At 39.9% G+C, this 24905-nt stretch overlaps 1 protein-coding gene across 15 annotated transcripts in view; it reads right to left on the bottom strand.

The window, feature by feature from the left end:
- The window catches only part of BAZ2B (bromodomain adjacent to zinc finger domain 2B), a 535524-nt gene that overhangs the window by 125865 nt on the left and 384754 nt on the right, over positions 1 to 24905 (bottom strand). For all 15 annotated transcript variants that reach the window (XM_033946167.1, XM_033946164.1, XM_033946160.1 and 12 more), the window contains one exon: positions 7349 to 7603. In XM_033946167.1, coding sequence (XP_033802058.1) covers positions 7349 to 7603 — 255 coding nt within the window. The remainder of the gene's footprint in view (positions 1 to 7348; positions 7604 to 24905) is intronic.

Here is a 24905-nt window from a genome sequence, read left to right as displayed (position 1 = left end):
CCAAATTGATTTCCAGAATGATAGGATAAATGGACAAAAGAATAAAAGATGATCTAATGTCCCAATTTCAATATGACAGTGCCAGCATCTATTAGATCTTGAACTATCTATTTTTTGTAAACGAGTAGGGGTCCAAAAAGCTCTATGAAGAAGAAAAAACCAAGTTTGTCTCATAGATGCTGACACCGTACATTTTAGCCTCCAAGACCAAAGTCGTGGCCATTGAGATGCACTAATTTGGTGTTTTATCTCAATGCTCCAAATGTCTCTAAGACCATTTTTTGGTTTTTTATTTATATATCCGGATATTAATTTATACCACTGTGCGGCTTTGTGACCTATTGAGTCCATCTGGAGACATAAGAATTCTAAACTGTGATATTTAGCAAGATCTTTCCATTCAGGGAACCCTTTCTGAATAGATTGCTTCAATTGCAACCATTTAAAATATTGTGTTTTATTGAGACCAAATTTTTGTTGCAATTGTGAAAACTCCAGCAATTTATCATTTTTAATTACATCATCCAAAGTGCGAATGCCTGCTATCATCCAATGTTTCCAGATGACTTTAAAACCGCCAATTTTGATCTTGGGGTTTAGCCATATAGTTTGGTTGGTTGATTTACTAATTGGAATTTGAGTAAGATTACTTATGTATTTTAGAGTTTTCCAGGTATCCATAAAGATTTTATGATCTTTGTATAACCTTGGCATTTTGATACTAACTACATGATTAAGACGTAATGGAAACATAAGCCTCCATTCTAGCCAAAACCAGTCTGGAATATTATCTGTGGGTTCTGGGAGGATCCAATACATACCATGACGTAAGATATAGGCTTGATGATACCTATAAAAGTTGGGAAAATTTACCCCTCCCTCTTTAATTGGTCTTTGTAATGACGCTAGAGCAATTCTTGGTTTTTTATTAAGCCATATAAATTTTGTCAAAGTCCTATTTATTTTTGTATAAAAAGAGTCTTGAAAAAAAACTGGAATCATCCCCATTTGGTAACATACTACCGGTAAAATCATCATTTTTACAGTTTGTACTCTTCCCCACCAAGATAGATGCAAAGGATTCCATTGCTCACACATTTCTATTATTTTTTGTAATAAGCATTTTTCATTAATTTTCATTGTTTCATCTACTGTTTTTGTTATCAAAATTCCAAGGTATTTAATATATTCTTCCTTCCAAACAAAAGGGAATGTTTTAAATAAACCTTTTGTACAGTGTATATTTAGTGGAAGAATCTCTGATTTATTCCAATTAATTTTATATCCTGAAAAATTTCCAAATTTCTCAATTAATTCAAGTAGATGTGGAATGGTGGATTCTGGATTCTTCAGATATAGTAATAAATCATCTGCATAAGCAGATATCTTATATTCCTTATCTGAATGAGGTATACCCTGTATCTCCTTAGCTTGTTGGATAGCCAATATTAAGGGTTCTAAAACAATATCAAACAGCAAAGGGGATAAGGGACATCCTTGTCTAACTCCTCTCTGTAGATTAAATTTTTCTGAAAACGTATTATTAATATATAGTCTAGCAGAGGGGGAGCTGTACATTGTTTGTATCATTTGTATAAATCCAGGACCTATACCAAACCATTCCATTGCTTGATACATAAAAGGCCATTCTACTCTATCAAAGGCCTTTTCTGCATCTAATGAAATTGCAAAAGTAGGTTCATTCATTTTCTTTGTTAAATATAACATATGGAATGTTAATCTGGTATTGTGAGATGAATGTCTTTGAGCAACGAATCCTGTTTGATGCATACCTATTATATGGGGGAGAGCTTTAGCTAATCTTAGCGCAAGTATTTTTGCTAATAATTTTCCATCTACATTTATTAAAGATATTGGTCTATAGTTTGAGACCAAAGTGGGATCTTTATTGGACTTTGGCAAAACAATAGTCAAAGATTCTGCTATAGTGCCTTTAATACAACCTTTATTGAGCTGATATTGATAAAGATTTAATAAATAGGGTAATAAAAAATTTTGGAATGTTTTATAAAATTCCACTGTATATCCATCACCACCTGGAGCGGATCCAACTCTAAGGGACTTCAAAGCTGTTCCTAATTCTTTTAGTGATATTGGTTCTTCCAAACTTCGTTTTATATGTTCAGGAATTTTTGGACCCTCTAACATTTTTAAAAATTCAAAACCATCTTTTTCTTTATTTAGATAATTTTCGGAAGAATAAAGAGATTTATAAAATTTTAAGAATTGTTTTAAAATAGGTTCAATTTGTGTATATGTATTTCCATTTTCATCTTTTATTGCTATTAATTTTGTTTTTCTTTTTTTCGCTTTAAGATAATTTGCCAATATTCTTCCTGATTTGTTTGAATTACCATAATACAATGTTTGTTGAGAAAATAAATCTTTCCTAATCATCTTAGATGAGATCTCATTATATTTACCTTTTAATTTTAATAATTCTTGTTGAATAGAATATTCCCATTTTTCTATAAGTTTTGATTCTAAATTTTTAATCTCTTTTTCTAAGATTAAAAATTGTTTTTTAATTTGTTTTTTTAGAAAAGCCGAATAAGAAATTATTTGTCCTCTAATTGATGCCTTAAAAGCATCCCATAAAATTTCTCTGTTAATATCATCATTATCATTTATTTGAAAAAATTCTTTCATTTTTGTTAGGAGATTTTCACAAAAGTTTTGGTCAACCAACAGTGTATTATCCATTTTCCAAATTGGTCTGTTATTATTTTGATCTGTAGTTTTAATTTTGATCCACACTCCACCATGGTCAGATAGAATAATTGGATCAATGGCTGCTTGTGTCACTTGATGTGCAAGATGATTTGAAGTAAAGATATAATCTATTCTTGAAAAGGAATTGTGAACATGAGAACAGAAAGAAAATTCCCGACCATCAAAATGAAGTATTCTCCATATATCTATTAAATCACAAGATTGAATCAAATTATCTAGTCCCATAGATTTCATAACTCTACTTGGGTTTTTATCTAATAAAGGATCCATTACAGCATTGAAGTCCCCTGCTACTATAAGATTTGAAGTAGCCAGTGGTATGATCAGTTGTTGAAGAGTTTTAAAGAATTCATTTTGGTTCGAATTAGGGGCGTATATATTGATTAACGTCATGGTAGTATTTCCCATATTCATTTCCACCATTATCCATCTTCCATGAATATCTGAAGCTTTTAGTTTAAATGAAGCAGAGCATTTTTTATTAATTAAAATAGCAACACCTGCTTTTTTCCCTATAGCTGGTGAGAAAAAACACTGTTTGACCCAGCCTCCTTCTAGCTTACTAGATTCTATATGTGAGAGGTGGGTCTCTTGTATAAGGCATATATCTGCATCTTGCCTTTTTAAAAATGATAGTGCTTTTTTCCTTTTTATCATATGATTTAGACCGTTAACATTTAAAGACATAATTTTAATATCCATTTATTTTTAAATTTTCAGGTATTAAAATATGTATATTTTCCCAATGTTTTAAGTATTTCATTTCTCTTTTTTCCTTTACACCCATGATTACCTTATATATTTCCCTTTTATTCCCTCCCATCCCTCTTGTCCCTCCCTTCCCCCCCTCATTAATTACGAAAACTTGGATACGCAGGTTGAGGTTAGATTTAGATAACTCCCACAAGCTATTAATAATTATCTAAAGTACTACCATTTTTTCTCTATTTCTGTATATTTCTCTTATTTTATTATTAATTATAAGAATAAGTAAAAAGTTTTCATTCTTATATATTGAAAGATTATTTTCTATATTTGTATATCTTTAAATCCATAAGAATGATATATTACATTACTTATATCTAAGAACATTTCAATTACAATTCATTTCTTTTCAGGTGGTATATTATTTTTACTTTAAAAAGCTTTCATACCTACTTTTCAGGCAATTTTTGCGCCTCAGATATATTCTTTTCATATATATCGTATTTGAAACGCATTTTAATATATCTGGAACGCAAAATTAAACCCGAATTATCGCCTTCAACAGGAATTATAACCAACCAATCAATTCGTTTTTTTTTTTTTTTTTTTTTTTTTTTATAATCTTCTTTGTGATTACTCCACCTTCAAAATTTCTCAACCAATCAGTACATCTTTAAGTTTGTTGAAAAAACTTTCTTCGTCATCATTTGAGTTCGGAGATGTGTTTCAATTCATTTTCGTTCCTGCCAGTAAGTTTATTCTATTTATTCTGAGTAGAATTTTAGAATTTTTGTATTTTTTCAGTTTTCTTGTTTTCCATGGAGAATGTTGCAAGTTGTTTAAATCTTTAATTCGATCCTTGTGTGTTCTTTTTCCATTGCTTTTCGTTCCGATCTATCTTTAACCAATGTTCTTTTATTGAAGATCATTATCATATAAGTCAAAGTTCTAAAATTGGTCAATAGTCTTTAGTATGAATCCATTAAATGTTCTTTAAATTGTCATAGGTTGCTCCAGTTGATTCATAAATTCTTGTAGTTTTTTTGGATCCGTAAAGTTTTGCGTTTTGTTAGCAATGGTTACCTTCATAATCGCCGGGTAGAGGAGCCCAAATCTAGCTCCTAGAGATCTTAGCTGTGGTCTCATGTCTAAGAATTGTTTTCTTCTTGTTGCTGTTTCTTTTGCAAAGTCCGGGACTATGTATATTTTTGAATCTTGGCATTTAAGATTTTTAATTTCCTTAGCTATTTGGCATATTTCAATTGCTTGTTGATGTCTTAAAAGCTTGAAAATTAAAGTTCTTGGACCTGTTTGAGTGTTATTTCTTTGTGTTGGAATCCTATGAGCTCTTTCAATTTCCAGTTCCGTTTTAAATTTCAATGGTAGTATTTTAGGTAGAAATTTTTCAAGAAATGCAATCGGATCATTCTTTTCCACTCCTTCAGGTAATCCGATTATTCTTAAATTATTCCGTCTTTCACGATTCCGGCTGTCTTCAAGATTTTTTTTTATCTCTGTTATTTCTTTCCATATGATTTTGCTGTGATTCATATCTGTATTTAATTGTTCTGTAATATCTTCTAATGTTGAAATTCTATTTTCTGTAATGTCCACTCTTTTAGTTAGGATTGCAGCGTCCTCCATTGCTTTTTGTAGTTTTTTGTTACTATCTAAGACAATTTCTTTTATTTGTCTTAGTTCTTCCATAACATCCAGATTTTTTTCTGTTGGTAATGGGATTTTTGAGGGTGTACCTGGCTCTGGTTTCGACCTCTTATTGCTTCCCGATGTTCCAGCTCCCAAGTCAGCTTTATTTTGTTTAGTTGAAGTCATATTTCAATATATATTTTAGTTTCTTTAAGAATATTTGGTAGTAATTCTTTTAATATATTTGCATATAAGGAGCTGTTTGTTTATCCAACCCTCCGTCTAGGTCAACCTCCTTTTTTTTTACAGTATTCTTAAAGCAACTGTAAGTTTTTGTCTTAGGTTCTATTGCTGTGAGAAAAAAAATATATCGGTAGTCTTTCTTTTTCTTCTCTTTCAAGCCCAATCTCAGTCTCTATGAAGGCAATAACATTCAAATTAGTAGCCTTTCTTTTCCTTAGATCTTTTTTAGATATGGCTGTTTATTCTTTTATAGATTTAATTTATCAAATTCGTTGTTGATATCTAGCTTCAGCGCTGAAAAAAAAAAAAAAAAAAATTGTAGTCTTCTTTTCTGGCTCTCCTCTTATAAGCCCAATCGCAGCCTCTACAGAGGAGAGTAATATTCTATCAAGTATATTTACTTTAGTCTTTCAATATATATATTTTCAGCGTCTCTCAATTGCCTCAATGTCGCTTTTCTTCAGTTAAAGAAATCATGTATCCTTTTATTTGTTCTTTCTCACAGCCCAAATATTGAAAAAACCTACAATCTCCTATATCTACTCTCTTCAATTATAGCAGCAGAGATTGATGTTTATATTGATATTTATCCTTCACAATTTTTTTTTTCGAAGTTAACAGCCAGGAAATGGTAAAAAAAACCGTTGCCAAGTAGATTTTATTGCAGACCTTGCTTCATCTCCAGCAGAGGACAGATATTTCAAAACAACTTATTTCCCTAATATGACAGGTATTTCAAAAAACTTTTATCCCTGTCGTTAGGCAGCTCAGACTTTGTCAATTTTTTTTTTTATCTAAGATGGCCGCGATCGTGGTGCACTGAGCAACCGCCTTCGGGAAACTTTTTTTTTTCTTTGGCGCTTTACGTTGTTGAAATTTGACCCTGCCAAAGAGGGGGAAGGGAGCCTCTTCGGGGTTACGGCATCCCGGATTAGCCTCTTTGGCAATAATAAAGAGCCGCTGAGACGGATTCAGCCCTCCACACCTCGCCTCCCAGGAAATAAAAACGGCACCTTTATCTCCCGATTCTCGCCTTTTAAAACATCTCTCCGACTCAGTTAAAGAGGTAGACTTTAATTTATTATGCCTAGAAACATACCATCAAGAACGAAAAAAAAATTTTTGTAGTTTTATCTGAAATATCTGCTTGTTTATACGGAGCTTTTTCTTCACCCAACCGTCATCATTCGCGTCCAAGCCACGCCCCCCGAATAAAGGTGACCTTGTGCAAAAAGTGCTGTAGTGCTGTGCTTTAAACTCCTTCAGGTTACATTTACCCCCCCAACTCGAGTTTCGAGAATTTCTTCGTCAGGAGGGGTACTAGGAGCATAAAAGCAATATAAAACATAAATTACTAAATGCTTTTAAAACTCATACTCTATTCTGTTACACCGCAAACTTAAATAATTGTTTTAAATAGTTAAATATTACTTAAATTGTTTCATACCTGTTAATCAGCTCTCTCTCATGGGGAGGACAAGCAATACCGGCTCATTTCACTACCTGTCCCCTCATTTATGTATCATCTCCAATTACCTATTCCTCTAACCGGGAAATCTCCCTCTGAACCGGAAGTGAATCTTTTACAGAGCAATCCATTCTACTTCCATGTTTAAACCTGTGGCTGTAGAGGTTCTCCAGTTAAATATGAAGCGTTGTTCCTTGTAATGTAATAATTTACTTATATTACCCTGATATTCTACTATATGTATTAAAACAGTGTAGCATAATGACTCTACTGCGTGACTTTCCTGTAACCAATGGGCTACGAGTGGGGCAGTCACCCGGGCGCATCGGATATTACTAAGATGCTCCGTCACTCACGCACTAATGATTACAATGTTGAAGCACTTTATGTATGTATGATGAAAAAGAAAAACATTTTTAAAGAAAAAGAATAAAGCTGAGATTTTAGATATACACTGGACCATTCAACATACATGTTAATACTGATACCCAGTACTGATCCCACTGGTTAAAATTAAAAAAGCTTTGATACCTTATGTCCTGCTGGTAGCCCTGGATCACACACAGCTGCTGAAAGAAGTCTCACAAGCAAGTCTTGTACTTCACCAAGGCTGTCTCCCATATTTAGCAATCCTTCTTGAAGGACACTCAAATTAGGGACATGAATATTCACATCAAAGCCAAGAACTTTACCAAAGCTCCGGAGGAACTGGACTACCATAAGACAATCTGAAAATGTATTTCCAGATAGAACAAGTCCTGGAATTCGAGGCAATGCTGGCAAAGGCTGAAAATGAAAAACAAATTGAGATATTGTCTAACCAAAATGGAAGAATCTCAGCTGGGCAGAAAGGATAAGTCGAGTTAGTTTTTTCTGTTGTCTTTTACTATAAACCTTATGCCTATCCCCCCATCATTTGTCAGACATGCAAAGTCACTCCACATATCAACAACTTGTATAATTGTGCACAAGAAATATATGGATAATGTCCGTGGTGTCCCATTGTCATGACCTACAGGCAAGATGTCCACACTTTAGTTATATACTGTATCTTCTCAAATACTTACATGATCTGGTTTCCATGAACAAGAGGGCAAAATAATATATTAAAATCCTTTTATTAAAATATAACCCCCAGGAATGGCATAACAAAATACAAAATATAATGAACTATATTATTGAAAAGTGAATAAATCTATAATGAAAGATTAGTTTCTTACCTTGACAAGTACGTAGTCAATCCCATCTCTTGTAGGAAGCTTCATTTACATATTTTTGATCCTTCCTTCTTACCTCAGGACTGCCCTTTGACTTCTAGTTGGTACAAAAGCAGACAATTATATATCTATAGGACACAGAAAGGGGAGGGGTATGGGGATACTCCCCGAGAAACAAGTCTAATCTGCTCATTTTATAAAAATGCAGAACAATCATGAACTACTAATACAGGTTGCAGAAAACTGATAAACTATAAAACCAGAACAAGGAGGCACAGCCTGCATTAATAAAGTGGGGTACATTAGTTAAAAATCCATAGGGCAAAGTGTGCAATATGATTAGATGTTAATTTTAGAAAGGCTGGTCAAAGAACCTAAGGTCCAACTTACATACCTACTTACAACTTACATACCTACATACCAACTTACAAGACTGCCGAAGATTCCGCCCACGAGAAAGCTACACCTCATACAGAGTGAGCCTTAACTGAAAGAGAAGGCCTCTTTCCGGCTCTGATATAGGCGGAGGAAATAGCCATGTGGATCCATCTGGAAATTTATTTATTTAAAAAATTTCTATACTGTCTTAAACCTAGATGGTTTACAAAATATTACATACATAAATTTAAAACTAATTAAAAGACAAATAAGCATCAATGATTATATCCCAGAAAATCATCAATCAGAAGAAATCAGACCCTATAAAAAGGCTTTCGAAAGCCTTATGGGCTTATTCCAACCAGTACGAACAAATGATCAGACAAACAAAACTCGTTTATGACCTCTAAGTATCTTAGCAAAAGTCTGTGCACATCCAGTGATTTTAACAGTTTGTCATTTTTGTTTGAACCCGATGGTGCAAAGGCTGGCAACTGCAACTCCTGGTTAATGTGGAAACTAGAGACCACCTTCAGAAGGAAGGAGAGAACAGTGCGTAGGAGAACGCTGGAAACTGTAATTCGCAGACAAGGATCTCTGAAGGACAAGGCCTGAAGTTAGGAAACTCTGTGGGCCAACGTAATGGCCACCAAGAAGACCATCTTGACAGTGAGGGCCATCGGAAGCCCAGTGCAACAGTTCATAGGTGAACTAGAAAGTGCCCTGAGAATGAGAATGAGATTCCAAGTCAGAAGCAGCTGATGCAACAGAGGGCATAGCTATAACACAACCTTCAGAGACCTAACTACATCCAGATGAGCAGCCAGAGAGCCCCTCAGTGGCTTAGGAAAGTTTGGCTATCTGAACCCTCAGAGAGCCGACTGGAAGCCCTTTTCTAAGTCTTCCTGAAGAAAGGCGAGCACAAGCGGGATCGACGTTGAGCTCGGATCTTCATTCTTCTGAGTGCACCAATTCTGAAAACACCTCCAAGCCTTCGCATATGCCACTAAAGTTGACTTATTCTTGCTTTGCAAGATGGTAGCTATCACTCCTGCCGAGTAGCCTCTATGCACTAAATCTGCGCACTCAAGAGCCAGGCCTTAAGACCAAAGTGGGCTGGATCCTGCAGGACAATGGGACCCTGTGTGTGGAGGCGATAGTGCCAGGGAAGTTTGAGCCCCTATTCCAACTGCAGCCAAACCAGGTCATCATACCACATCATACCACAGGTTCCCTGGCCAATTAAGCGCCACGAGAATCACATGACCATGGTGTGTCTTGATTCTCCGAGATGGCAGCCTATCATGGGCCACAGAGGGAAAACATGGAGAAGTCCCTGTTGGGGCCATGGATGCACCATGGCATCCAACCCTTTGCTTCTGGGTTTATAATGGCTGTTGAAGACATGAGGAGGGGACCCTGATCCTGCCTCCTATGATTCCTTCTTGGAGCTCTGGGAGGATTTGTGAGCTTTAGACACAGAATCGTGGCTGAGTTTCACAAAGGACTCACTTGCACTGCCCCTGGGCCCATTTTCATCTTTTTGGACCGGCCTCGGATAGACTAAGAGGTTGAACCCTCGAAGGGGCAGAAGGGGCTAAAGCCGACGCCACTTCACCCCCCTCATGCACCACGCGGTAATGCCAAACATGGATGCTCGCCTGTCAGCCATCCGCTGCAAACAGGGCATGAATCCGCAGTATCTTGCCCTGAGAAGTCCATCTGATATGTTTTCTTGCAAAAATGAAGCTTGAAGAGGCAGGAAAAAAAGCTTTCAATTCAGATCTGATAAATCCAAGATGGCCACCATGGGAGCAATTTTACTAATAAAACTGCTCGGGCAAACTACAATCACCTATAAACATGGCAATTGTAGGATTTTTGGGGTGGGGAACCTAAGGCTAACTCCCAAACCACTTAAAATCCCAATTTGGAGACCCCTAAAAATTGATCTCACAGGCTGTCAGCCTTTTACTTACTGTGCCATGCTGTGTGCTGGGAGCTGCAAGATGGAAGCTGAAACAGCTTACAGGGAGATCCTCTGCCTGAACAAGCCTGTCTTCTGACTGCCTCTTGGACCCAATACTCTGAATGGAGACCTCCACCTCATCCAGAAACATCGCACACATAAACAAGTGGAAGAATGTAGTCTGCCCTGATCCTGGATACACCGCCACGGAGCCATGCAGCCTGAACCTGGGGTGAGCAATGATCCCAAAGGAATGGTCCCTGAGCCCCAATCTGTGAATGCAGGCTATCCAGGTGGGAGCACTGCAGAGCAGCCAACCCCCTGGAAGCAGCCAACCCCCTGGAAGCCACTACAATCTGCGATCTCCCGCAGCCAGAGTTGTCCCCACAGGGAACCTCTGTAGCATGAACATGCAAAGCTGTGAAAATACAGAAGTTAGAGAAAAACCAAACACAAGCAGAAAAGACTAGTTTCTACTGTCTCACTTGTAGGAAGACAACTGGAAGTCAAAAGACAGTTCTGAGGTAAGAGGGGAGGGTCAAAAACATGTAAATGAAGCTTCCTACAAGAGATCTCACAAGATGGGATTGACTACCCACTTGTCCAGGAATAGAATGGAATTGTACAAGAATTTCTACTTCCTCCGTCTCCTTAATAAATACGTCTTGTGTCAATAAAGCTTTAACACACTAGCAAATGAAGTGGCAAAGTACAATTTTGCTTATATAGAACATTTAACACTAAACATTTGCAACTCATTCATGGACAGACAGCTTACAATGGTATTCAACACTAGACTCCCTCCTACATTGCTACTGCTTCTGAAATTCAAAACACTTCTTTGTTCCTGAATTCTATTACATTGTGTTTTGTCATCAGTGTATTCTAATTTTTCATCTTCAGTCTCCATAGTCCTCTACCCTCATGTCCAGTATCCCCTCTCTGTCTCCCTAGTCCCCTTAATCCATATCCAGCATTTCTTCTCTGTCTCTCTAGTCCTCTCACTCTATGTCCAGCATTCTCTTTCTCTCTCTAGTCCCCTAACTCCATGTCCAGCATTCCCTTTCTATTTCTCTAGTTCCTCACCTTATGTCCAGCAAGCTTGCTCCCTAATCCTCCCTACCCACATGGTCCAGCATTTCCTATCTGTGTCCCTATTCTCCTCCCTTCCTTTGTGGTCCACAATTTGCCCCCACCTGTGTTTCTATCTCCTCCCAGCCACAGCAATCAGGCGATTCTAACATGGTGCCTCTTCCTTCCTCCCATCTGCCATCATCTTCACTCATCGTCTCTCTCTTTCTTCCCCAGAATACCATCTCTTCTCTCTGTAAATCTATTCCCCTCACCCATGTTCAACATTTCCCCTTTCTATTCCTTACCCTTATTCTGTGTCCAGATGCCTCCATCTCCCTTAGTCTTGTCTCCTTCCAACATAGTCTATCATTCCCCCTTTTCCTCCCACCTCTAACTCTAGTTGGATCTCTCTATGGTCCATATAGTCCAGTACTTCCCTGCCTGCTAAGGCTTCTTCTACTTTCCAGGCAGGCTAAGAAGACAAGAAAGCAAGATGTGTTCCTATTTTTTGTAGCCTATATCATAAAGTTCACTGTAGTATATCATCTTGCCCTAAGAGCAGCTGAACTCTCCAATGTGTCCCATCTTAACTGACATATACTGTACTTCCTTTAGGAGCTGGGACATGTCAGACAATCTAAATGCTCACAGGGCTGGAAGAGGTTCTGCAGCAGACTGGGTGGCAACAGCATTCCCATTTGTTGTAGACTATCAATTTTTTGCCTTTCTAGCCTGCGTGATAAGCAGAAGCAGTTGCAGCTGGGTGGGAGGGGCTGGATTCCTGGGTGAAGGGGAATTGCAGCAGTAGCAGGCAGCAGTGATCAGCTAACAAATCCAAGAGGGTGGGCAAATACCCCATCTTCCCTCCCTCACTCCCTATGCTCATGCTACCTAAGGCATGCCTCTTCAAATCTACTTATATTTGTGTGCCAATTTATACATATAAAGTGGATTTTTTTACATATATAAGCCTAAAATCATCTCAACTGAGACAATATGGGGACAATTCTACAACAGAGTGCCATAATTTGGGTGTCTAGATACAGTGCACTGAGCGTTTATTCTATAATGGCATATGGGTGCCAAGATTTTGTTATAGAATACTAGCATAAATCAATATTAATGTGCCTACGCCAATATCAATGCTACGCCAATAGCAGGCATAAATGTGCACACCTAAACTCGAAACCTTAGTGCATAACTTACAGTAGTCTATAAGTTACATATGTAAATGTTGATCCTTCCCATGTTCCTCCCCTGTGAATGCCCCTTTACATTTACCTGATAAATGAGTTGCTCATGTCATTTACAGAATAGCACCAAGTGCTTATCTAGCACTTGTTCTAACAAACATATACTTACCCACGTAAGTGCTAGAATTCTATAAGTTTAAATGCATGTGTAGTGCTTAAATTTAGACACCAAATTATAGAATCAGGGGATATGTGAACCAATCAGAACTCTTAATTTGTCACAACAGGCGATGATGCTATTATTTTCCCTGTGCACTCCATTATACCCTCATTTGCACCATAAGATTCATGGTGTTCATGTCCCTTTTAAAAGTTCTGTTAAAATCCTTGGAATCATTCTTGTCAAAATATTATCCTTCCATAAACAGATTTGTAATGTTGTCTCTAGGGGCCATATTCTATATACGGCACCGAGTAGCGCCTACATTATAGACACCACTTGGCACGGTTGTCAGTGAAATAAGGTGTGCCATATAGAATCACATTGAGTGGTGCTTAAGTGGACTTTGGTGTCTCTAGGCATCTCAGACATATGCACTGCTCCATTAGGCCAGCTTTTCAATCGCCTAATTTGGCGACGCCTATGTTGGATGCCTAATGACACCTAAGTCAATCATGCCTATTCTCCACTCATAACCACGCCTACTTTTTAACATAGGTGTCATTAGATATCCTTCGGTGTGGGAGGTCGCCCCACTTAAGCATCACTAGACGTCAAAGATTTTGGCACCAAACTCTTAAATTATTTAATTAATGTTTAATATTTTTGATTGGCCTGAAAACTGGTGTGGTCAATTATGTACCATGCTGATTAAGCCAATTAAAAAATAAAAATTAAGCATGGATCTTAAACTTAGGCATCGCTAGACATCTGCAATTAGGGCACCTAACGGTGCCTAATATAGGTGCCATTTATAGAATATGGCTGAAGAAACATTTTCACATGAAGATAAATTCATTCCTTTTGCTTTATTCTTGGTATACCTTCCCTGAGGAATCTTCTGATGTTCTTAATAATCTTTAAAATAGATTATTGTAATCCCTTACATCACGGCTTGAAACTAACCCATTCAAAACACTGCTCATTCAAAACACTGCTATTTGGTAAGAAGACATATGATCATCCTACCCCAGCTCATCTCTGAACAGTGGTTGCCAATGTCTTTTCATATTCCTTTTAAATATTTGACTATAACATATCAACCCTAGGTTCTAGGTTACCTTCACTTTCTCTCTTCTCATTCCATACATTCCCTCACATACCTCCGCTCTTTTAATCTGCATCTTCTTGTGCCGCCAGGTTCGGTTCTTGGGCCTGTTCTTTTTAACATTTTTGTAAGCGATATTGCTGAAGGGCTGTCTGGTAAGATTTGTCTCTTTGCGGATGATACCAAAATCTGCAATAGAGTAGACACCCCTGATGGTATGGATAACATGAAGAAGAACCTAGCAAAGCTTGAGGAATGGTCCGGAATTTGGCAGCTAAGATTTAATGCTAAGGGGAGAGGAAGTGACGTCACACTCCTGAATGGCTGCTTAATTTGGAGCTCCAGAGGGGCATCCAATATTTTTAAGTGTGCAGAATTCTTCACATGCACTAAATCTTGTTTCTGAACCCAGAAGCTCTCCTTGGGCTATGGCAACGAGAAACAAACTAGAAAAATCTTGCTACAGGTCGGATATTGGAGAGAAATGGGGGACTGGCTCTGGCCTCTTCCAATGGATCGGGGGAAAAATGGCACCACAATGGCACTCTGAATCGGAGGAAGACGTCTTCTTGTCTCAAATACCTAATAATGAAGAAATAACAAAGCAGGCAGTTCGGGATTGGTTGCAAGACCTGAAGTCCAAGATGACAGATGAATGGTAATATGTGCAAGTGACACTAGCAGAGGTCGGAAATTTAGGAACTTGCGTGTCAACGTTAAAGGCCCATGTGGTGACCTTAGCAGAGGAAGTAAAAATAGCCCAGAATGCAGTCACCCAACATGAAACAATGTTGAAAGAATTACAAGTGCATGTTGAGGATATGGAGATGCCAAAATTTGCATTTTAAAAGCATTCCCTGAGACTGATTTCTTTAAAGCCGGAATTTCAGTAATAAAAGAAATTTGTATGCATCTGCTACGCGAAATGGGAGAGGAAATTTCTATTGAAATACATATTCAAAAAACTCATAGTAGTATCAGATTGGCTAGGAGTTCCTCATTCAGACCCTGCTTTGGGGATTATGGCTTTTAAAGAGCTCATCTTATCAAAAGCCTGTTGCATCCCAGAATTTTTTTTGTAAGGTTCTTAAGGTGGGAATCTATCAAGACTTGGTGTGGTCCATCTTGCAGAAGTACTGAGCTTTCAAGGGTGTTATCCAGAAACTTAGATCTGAGGGTCACAGGTATAAATGGCTCTTTCCATTTGGGGTATGGATCACAATAAATGGCAAATCGAGGAAGGTGCGGACAGTGGATAAAGCTTGGTCAGCCCTTCGAGAAATGGTCTGCAATAACCTTCCTGGAGCTAAAACTGAACAACCATCAACTAGCCAGGGAGCCCAGAATGGATTGTGCATGGCAGACTGTGGTGTACCAGGGGAAGAAGGCAGACAAGACTCCAACCTGAGCAACCACAGATGGACTTGGAACAGGACTCTGATGGTAATGAAAGAGTGTGGAATGAATGCATGTGATGAAGAAATAACTTAGTTGTGGAGAATGAATGGGAGATGATGAATTAAGCTGTTTTAGATGGTCTTCATTTCCTTGAACTATAGCCGGCAAGGGTATGGATCAGACGTCTCAATTTGGAAGGGGGTAGGGAGGGATCAAGAATAACAAGAGGGAGCTTTGACTGGGGTCATGGAATGTAAATGGCTTAAATAATCCAAGGTAATGTTGCATTGTTTTCAAAGAGCTGACAAGATTGTCATGGGATATTATTTTACTTTAGAAGACATCTGCATTTGTGGGAATCCCATTTATTATGACATACGAGGGTCAAACAGGTTTTGATGCACCATGAGGTAAGAAAGGGAAGTTGGCAATTTTGGTGCAAAAGGGATTGGGAATGGTGATTGAGAAGGCATTCAGACAGAGGGGGTTAGATGCTTAGCATTCTGAGGGAAATGTCAGGGTCAAGAAATTACAGCAATTAACATTTATGGGCCCAATTCTCATCAGATGGGTTTTTATTCATCCCTTCTGAGGAGCCTGGTGGAATTTAAGGGGGATAGTGTTTCTTGGAAAGGATTTGAACATTATACTGCAGAAGCAGTTGGACCATTCAAAGAGTGGGTATGGGTATAGTTGGAGGCCTAGGAAGATCTTTTTGAGAACTATGAGGAGTTTAAACTTGGTGGACTGTTGGAGGCTTAATCAGGGAAGACAGGAAGATTATACCTTCTACTCACATGCTTCCCAGACATATTCTAGAATCGATGGAATCTGATCTCCAGAAATATGTGTGTGGGGGGGAGGCGCAGTGCAGAAGACAATTATTGAACCCATACAGATTTCTGATCATGTCCTGGTGTGGGTCTCCTTTTGGGGGATAGTTAAGGAACGAGGGAAGCAGTACTGGCACTAAATGAGTCCCTGCTGGGTGATCCAAATGTGTGAGAAGGTGAGACACAATAGTATCATACTTGCAATTGAATGATACAAGGGAGATTAGTGATGGGATGTTGTAGGATGTCTTGAAAGTAGTAGTTAGAAGAATCCTGGTTAAATGGGAGACTTATAAAAAAAACAAAACAAAAAATGGGCAAGGGGGAAACGCCTCCTATACCTGAAGGAACAACCTATAATCTCAAGCTTCAACATAAGAAAACTTTAGATCCTCGCGTGGCACACCAATTGCAACAGTTAGGTCAGAGCTTTATAATTATCAGCTTGAAGTAGAACAATTGAAGTAACATATGTTTGATTTTGGTAACAGATCAGGTTCAATGCTGGCACACTATCTGAAGGATAGACAAATTCAAGCTATAATAAGGCAGATTCGGTATCCCAAAGAGGAGATGAGATATACAGGACAGTTTTTTAACTTTTTAAAGGAAGTTCTACCAGCAGAACTCTGAAGCCATTCTCTCTAAAGTTAACAATTTTTTTTAAACAAGATACTGCTTCCATGTCTCTCCAACAGAAGCCGCTAAGTTAAATGAGCCCATTTCAACATTTGAAGTTGAAGGGGTTATTAAAAATTTGAAATCAGGCACATCTCCAGATATGGACAGGTACACTGGAAAATGCTATAAGCTATTTTGAGATCTTTCCATAATTTGATTACTAGGGTAGCTAATGGGGTGTGGGATGGAGGATCTCTTCCATTGTCAATGGGGGAAGCTGGAATCACAGTGCTCTTGAAACATAGCAAAGATCCCTCTGGATGTGGAGCTTATAGACCTATCTAATCTAATCTAATCCTTAGGTTTGTATACCGCATTATCTCCACGTTCGTAGAACTCGACGCGGTTTACAGTAGGAGAAATAGGAAGGAACTACAACAGAGGGTTAGAGGTAGAAGTGTGAAGAAAATTTAGAGGACTTGGGATACCAAGATATAAGAGTTTCCTTGATTCCTAAGTTGGAGGGAGACTTACATTTTTTGAGAAAAGCCAGGTTTTCAGATGTTTGCGGAAAACTTGGAGAGAGCTCAAGTTCCGAAGAGGGGAGGTAAGGTTGTTCCAGAGCTCAGTGATTTTGAAGTGAAGGGAGGTCCCTAGCTTTCCTGTGTGGGAAATGCCTTTTAGCGAGGTGAAATAGAGATACAAAAATTATAGCTAAGTTCTTGGCACTGTGCTTAGCTAGGGTGATACTGGAACTTATCCATGTTGATTAATCCGGGTTCATTTTAAAGCGACAAGTTTGGGACAATGTACAGCGGATATTGCAAATATTCTCGAGATAAGATCACCTTATTCATTATAGAAGCTGAAAAAGTATTTGATACGGTGAATTATAAATTTCTTTGGTCTCTTATGCAAAATATGGGATTAGGTGAATCTTTTGGTGTCTGGATCCAAGCTTTTCAAAGCTCTCCTAAGATGTGCCTTAGAATTAACTGTTCCTACACAAGTTTTTTCCCATTGAGCAAGGAACGCATCAGGGGTGTCCACTCTCCCTCTTGCTTTTTGCAATCTCTATTGAGCCCCTGGCTACCTACATTAGAATTCATCCAGATATTACAGGGATTCGAAAGGGAGATGAGGAACACAGGATAACTCTCTTTGCGGACAATGTCTTATTATGTTTGAGGGATCCAGTACTTTATTTACCCCTAGTGAAGGAAACATTTAGATTGCATGGTAGGCTTGCAGGGTTCAAAGTCAACATGGATAAGTTCAAATTAATGAGTGTTACCTAAACAGAGTAGGAGGAACAACATCTGCAGCATAATTTTTCTTTTAGGCTTGATGGAGCTGAGGTTAGATATTTAGGAATCCAGCTTCCAAGAGACCTTGGTTGCATATATGAAGTGAATTATGCTAGAATCATCCAGTGGATAGGCCTGGACCTGCAGCAGTGGAAGAGACTATGGTTGTCGTGGTGGGGCAGAAAGAAAGATTTGGAATTAAATGCACTAAAGTCAGTGATTGTTGCTAAACTAGCGTTGATTGCTTTAGCAACGTAAACACTAGGGTCTTGTATCTGAACTAGCAAGTTGTTTGCAGAAAATTGTCAATCATGTTTTCAACTCCACCTCTTTCCCAGGTAACAACTCTGCCTCTTCAAAGCATCAGTTTGTACAAAAGCAATCAAGTAGTACTGTAAAAGATATAACTGGAAGGAGGAAATGTCCCTGACACTACATTTTTGTTCTGCTCTGTAACAAACTTAGGAAATAATATTATAATATCCAAACTTGAGCAACCAGCACTAATTATGTATAGAGCTCATAGCTACTTGCATGACCTGCTATCAAGCAGAGACTTATGCCAGACTGTATGGGCATGAGGATTTACCTATGCATCATCATTTAAAAAAATCCTCTCAGCTCCTCTGAAACAGAAAATTCTTTAAATCCAGACTGATCCTAAGGCAGAAGGTAGACAAAACCCATACACAGGGTGGAACTTCAGGACCACTAGACACATCTTCAAGAAAGAAGATTACTAAAATAAGAACCTAAACTTTCTTGTTAGTTCAATGTGTCTAGTGGTCCTGAACACTAGGGATGTACCAAAGCCCAGAGGGTGGGCCCACTGAGCCTGCCTTCAAAATGGAGGACACTAAAGCAGTGTCTTTCCTGGTTGCTACGCCTACCCTAAAGAACCTGGTAAAGGTATAAAGGGTAGATCACGTAGCTGCTTTACAAATCTCCTCAGGCAAGACAGACCTAGTCTTTGCCCAAGAGGCAACAACCCCTCTAGTCGAGTATGCTTTCAATGTGATCAGTGGCTCTTTACCACAGCCCACATACATGAAGGAAATGGCCATCTTAATCCATTTGTAAATCGAGGCCCCAGACACCAGCATGGCATGGCTGGTCAAAACAAAAAAGTGATCTGAAAGGCGAAACTCATTGGTAACTTCTAGATACTGAAGATGCGCTCACTTAACATTCAGCAAATGCAACACTTTATCCTTTTGCTTAGAACCCATAGGGTGGAAAGCAGGCATACCGACTTCCTGATCGACATGGAAGGCCGAGACTACTTTTGATGAGGAGGATGGAACTGTGTATGAGAAGAGCACTGCTTCTATGATCCTAAGGAAAGAGTATGTAACTTGGAAACCCGTCTCACTGACATAATCGCCACCAGGAACACTTTGTAAGATCCAAAAGGACAGCCTCCCGTAAGGGCTCATACAGAGCTGTAATGAGACCTTGCAACACGATACTAAGGTTCCAGGAAAGGAAAGGAGAACACACCAGAAGATGCAATCGTATAGCCCCTTTAATGAACCGGGCGACATTTAGGTGCGAGGCCATGGGGCCACTTTCTTCCCAAGCTTGGAATTAGGAAAGGCTTGCTACCTGAACTTTCAGAGAACCTATCAACAGCCCCTTCTGAAGACCTTCCTGCAAAAAAGTCCACGACTACCGAAATCAGAGCTCACCAAAGCTCTACATCTTTCACCGCACACTTGCAATGAAAGGACTTCCAGGCCTTAAAATAGGCTGCCACCGTGGATGACTTCTTAGCTCTGAGCAACGTGGTAATGACCATGTCCGAATAACCCTTGCTTGTCAGGCCTGCCTGCTCAAGAGCCATAGTGTTCACCGGTCCTTTAGTGAGAAGCTGGGATGGATTGCAATCCTGTGAATGACTCCACCAAGCATGGACCACAGGGGAAACACGTAAATGAGCTCCCAGCCACGGTTGGACTAACACATCCAACCCTTCGCTTTCGAGCTTGAATTTTCAGCTGAAAAATGAGGCATCTTGGTGTTCACTGCTGAGGCCATCAGATTCATCTGTGGAGGTCCCCACCGCTGAACTATGGCATAGAATGCCTGTGGAGACAGTGACCATTCCCCTGGATCGAGAGTCTGCCGACTGAGAAAATTGGCATGCACATTTCCCACTCCTGTTACATGTGCAGCTGAGAGAGCCTGTTTCTGCCCCTGAAAGAAGAGTTGAGCTTCTAGGTGCAATTGGGTACTTCTGGTGCCTCCTTGCCTGTTGACATATGCTACCGTTGTTGCATTGTCCAAGAAGACTCTGACTTTCTTGCCTTTCAGAGATTTCTTTAGATCCTGAAGCACGAGAAAAATGGCTCTGAGTTGCAGGTAATTTATGGACCACTTTTGCTGAGCTGGAGTCCAACACCCCTGGACTGGGTGTCCATGCAGTGACCCTCCCCCAAACATAAAGGCTGTCATCGGTTGTTAGTATCTCCCAGTAGGAGACGTGATGAGGCAAGCCCCTGTAAAGGACAGCTGATCTCAGCCACTACTGCAGGTTGCTCTTTGCTGTAGTTGAGCGGCTGTTGTAGTGAATCTGATTGAGGGGACGACCACCACCATCACTTTCGTAAAGGTGCAAGGTTCTGTGGCTAGACTGAAGGGGAGTGCGGAGAAATGAAAATGCTACTCCAGAATGTGAAATCACAAGTGCCTCCTGTGGGTCGAGAAAATGGGAATGTGAAGATAGGCCTCCATCAGATCCCTCAGTGCCACTGCTGCTATGACCGACTGAATGGTCTCCATGCAGAAGTGCACTATCTTCAGAGCCGCATTGAATGACTTGAGGTCCAGAATCGGTCTGCAGTCATCTGAGCCTTCTTTGGCATGATGAAGTATATGGAGTATATGCCTGAGCCCAAATCTGCATCAGGGACCAGCTCTATGGTCCGAAGATCCAGTAACTTTTTTTACCGTAGCCTGAACTTTGAAGGTTCTCTCTGGCTGGCCAGAGAAATTACAAAGCGGTCTGGCAGGGGGGACACAGAATTCAATTTTGTACACCTCCTAGATTACATCTAGACCCCAGCGGTCTGTGCCAATCTGAAACCAGACTGACCAAAGGGATGACAGTCTGCACCCTCTCTGGGAGAGCTCGGCCCCTGGTCTGACATCATTGCACTTTCTTATTGGCTGGCAAGGAGCAAGAGCCCAAGGCTTGCTGTCTCTTGCCTCCACTGAATCTGTGACGTGATCCCTGAAAGGACTTTGCATCATTTGGCCTCCATGAATATGTATGGAATCTTTGGGAGCCTCAAAAATTGCTCTGTTCCGAACTCTGAGCCATCTGGGGTTTGCTGTCTGGTAAGGACTTGGGGTGACAGTCCGTTACACTGGCCATCAGTTCATCTAGGCCCTTGCCAAAGTGCATCTGTCCCTGAAAGGGAAGCCTACTTAGCATAGCTTTAGAGGTAGCATCTCTTGCACACTGTCTGGTCCAGTGCATCTGTCGAGTGGAGATAGCATAGACCAAGATCTTGCTCATAACTCTGATAAGATAATACAGAGCATTTGCAATATAATTCAACCCAGAGAGGAACATTGAGACAGGCGAGTGTGACAAGCATGTGCCTTAAAGGAAGACGTGGCTGCCGCCTTAACCTTAAGGCCAAAGCCTCAAACTGAAGCTTGAAAAGCAAATCCACTTTACAATCCTGAGGATCTTTTAATATCACTCCTCCATCACTAGGAAGGGAGGTTCATTTAATGACCTGTGTCACCAGTGAATCCACTTTCAGCTGAACAGTTGCTGGAAATCTGGCACCATTGGATACAGTTTGGCCAAAGTTTCAGCCACTCAAAGGGATCCCTCTGATGACTCCCAGTGGTCAATGGCCAGCTTAGTGATGTCTTGATGCAAGGGAAAAAATGTGGTCAGAGCCACAGAACTGCTCATAACTGAGCATTGAAAAGAGGAAGCTGGAGGGACTTCCAGCTTCAACTCTTGCAGCAAAGCAGAAATAACACTCGAAAGCGCAGAGGCCCTGAACAGCCAACGTACAATGGGTCCTCCTCCTGATTCAAAGTCGCCACTATCTCTTGACTGCTGTCCTACATGGAAGTAGACTTTGCCAGGGAGGCTTCATCATGGGATAAAAGTGGTATGGAATCAGATTTGTCATCCTTCCAGTTCGTGACAGATTGAAACTTTTGGTCAAAGTCTGGTCAGGGCACCTGCTGAGGGGGACTTTGTTTTTATACATTTCAGTATTTTCAATAAAAGACTAAGTATCCATTTGTTGGTTACGACATCTCCAGTGCATCTTTTTGCTGTTCTCATCATAGTATTTTGAGGCTTTGTCTCCTCTTTTTCGTTCTCACGGAATTGGATTTGCCATCCTTCCAGTTCGTGACAGATTGAAATTCTTGGTCAAAGTCTGGTTAGGGCACCTGCTGAGGGAAGAACCCCCTGCGCCGCCACCATTGGTGTGCTGCTAACAGATGCTGAGGACCCTCGGCAGCTCAAATAAGCATTCCACATAAGGCTCACAAAATCTGGGATGAAACCTTGTACTGGGGGACACGTGTTACCAGCGAGGGAGCTGACCCTGAAGATTGAAGAAAAAAAGCACGATACATGGGCAGCACAAAATCTGGCAAGAAACCATCAAAAGAACTCACCGCTGGAGCACTAATTTAAGTACTGTTCTGTCGTGGTCAATTCTGAAGTTGTGGCCAAAACTTGAGGCTGCCACTCTAACTGGATCCGCATCTATGGTAGCAATGTAATCCCCACGGTTTCCAGTTTCCACCAAGAACAGCTCTGCAGAGTCCAACTGACTATGGGACTCTGATTTCTCCAAACAAAATTTACAGGCTTCAGCAGTATCCATTTCTCAATGGGAGCAAACTGCGCACTTTTTAAGCCTCTCCCCACTTATCGTTGGAGCAGGTTAAAATAAAGAGAATGAAGGGGCCATGCGAATGCCGGTGCTAACCCCAAATAGCAGTCCTGCATTCCGGCAACTAAAACAAATAAAGCTGTCGCTGCCTAAGAAAAAAAAGACAAGGGAAAATGCAGGTAAGCTCTCTTATAAGGCCACATGCTTTCCAGCGAACAAACTGCCGTCATCTTAATGCAGAAAATTTCTCTGCACACTGCAGCTCAAAGGAGGGCAGACCCCACAGGCTCTCAAATGTTCTTTCTTCGCTTCAGGCAGAGAGCGAGAATTTGAGGTACCACTAAACCAAAAATGGGGAGATGAGGGAAAGGGAGGAGGGACTCGGCCTTCTGAGTTTGGCACCCCTAAGGCACTGTGAATCCTCTGCCTCAGTCCAGCAATGACGTGTTAGCCTGAAACAATGTTTATTTTTTATTTTTTAAACAACAATAAGCAACTAGCAGAAAATTACCTAATCTGTTAAAACATTAGACAGACAGGGACTGCACAGATTTACCACCTCTTCCTGCTAGATGCTGAGAAAAAACTGACTTGGGAGAGACTGCATATCCCACTTATACTTGGTTAGAATTCAGTGTTCTCAGTCTCCACCTGCTGGCAGAGGTGTGTAAACCTATTTGTCTGTGCCGGTCTGGAGGGACGCTACACAAGACGCTATTATTGGCAGTGCAAGCTGCTATATCTTGGATTCGCAGCTGCCAAATATTTAATAGCTTTGAACTGGAAGAAAGCTGAGAGAGTGCATGGAAAGCACAGCTCCAGATGCTGGTCCAGATGGAATGTCTAATAGATAACAGAGGACATTAATGAGATACATCATCAAGATTGGATTTTAATATTTGATAAATTGCTCCATTAATTAAAGGAGAAAGGGGATGGGAAGGGAGAGGGTGTTCGTTTGAATTGGTGGAGCGTCTGGAAGAACCAACGGAGCTTTCCACAGGTTTCTTTCTGTGTTGGGAATAGGGGAAAGGGATGTTTAGGGGGTAGGGAGAGTTTTATATGAGAAATATGAAGAGGCAATATACCAGGGAATTTCTCTTGGAAGGTGGGAAGATATTAAGGGGAAGGATTTTTGTTTAAGGGAAGGATTTTTGCTTAGGTAATGTAGCTGATGCTATGTTCACTTGGACTTGTTCTGGTATATCTTATTTTGTAACATATTTATATATATTAATTAAAATTTAATACAAATTATTGATTAAAAAAAGATTTAATGCTAAGAAATGCAAGGTTATGCATTTGGGCTGCAAAAACCCAAGGGAACAGTATAGTTTAGGGGATGAAGAACTTTTGTGCATGAAAGAAGAGTGGGACTTGGGTGTGATAGTATGTGATGATCTAAAGGTAGCCAAAGTGGTTGAAAAGGCAATGGCAAAAGCTAGGATGCTTGAATGCATAGGGAGAAGAATGGCCAGTAGGAAAAAGAAGGTATTGATGCCCCTGTATAAGACTCTGGTGAGACCCCATTTAGAATATTGTGTATAATTCTGAAGACTGCACCTTTTAAAACATATAAACAGGATGGAGTCGGTCCAGAAGAAGGTTACTAAAATGGGTAGTGATCTTTGTCCTAAGGCGTACAAGAACAGACTTAAAGATCTCAATATGCATACTTAGGAGGAAAGGCAGGAGAGGGAAGATATGATAGGGATGTTTAAATACCTCCGAGGCATATATATTCATGAGACAAATCTCTTTCAATTGAAAGGAAACTCTGGAATGAGGGGGCACAGGATGAAGGTGAAAGGGAAAGATTCAGAAGTAACCTTAGAAAATACTTTTTCATGGAAAGGGTGGTAAATGCTTGGAATGGTCTCCCAGTGAAGGTGGTGGAGACAAAAAGTGTATCTGAATTCAAGAAAGCTCAGGACAAATATGTTAGATCTTTGA

This window comes from Geotrypetes seraphini, chromosome 5, assembly GCF_902459505.1.
Source record: "Geotrypetes seraphini chromosome 5, aGeoSer1.1, whole genome shotgun sequence".
In the NCBI taxonomy this organism is placed as follows: Eukaryota; Metazoa; Chordata; class Amphibia; order Gymnophiona; family Dermophiidae; genus Geotrypetes; species Geotrypetes seraphini.
This window is presented reverse-complemented; position numbering and strand designations above follow the sequence as displayed.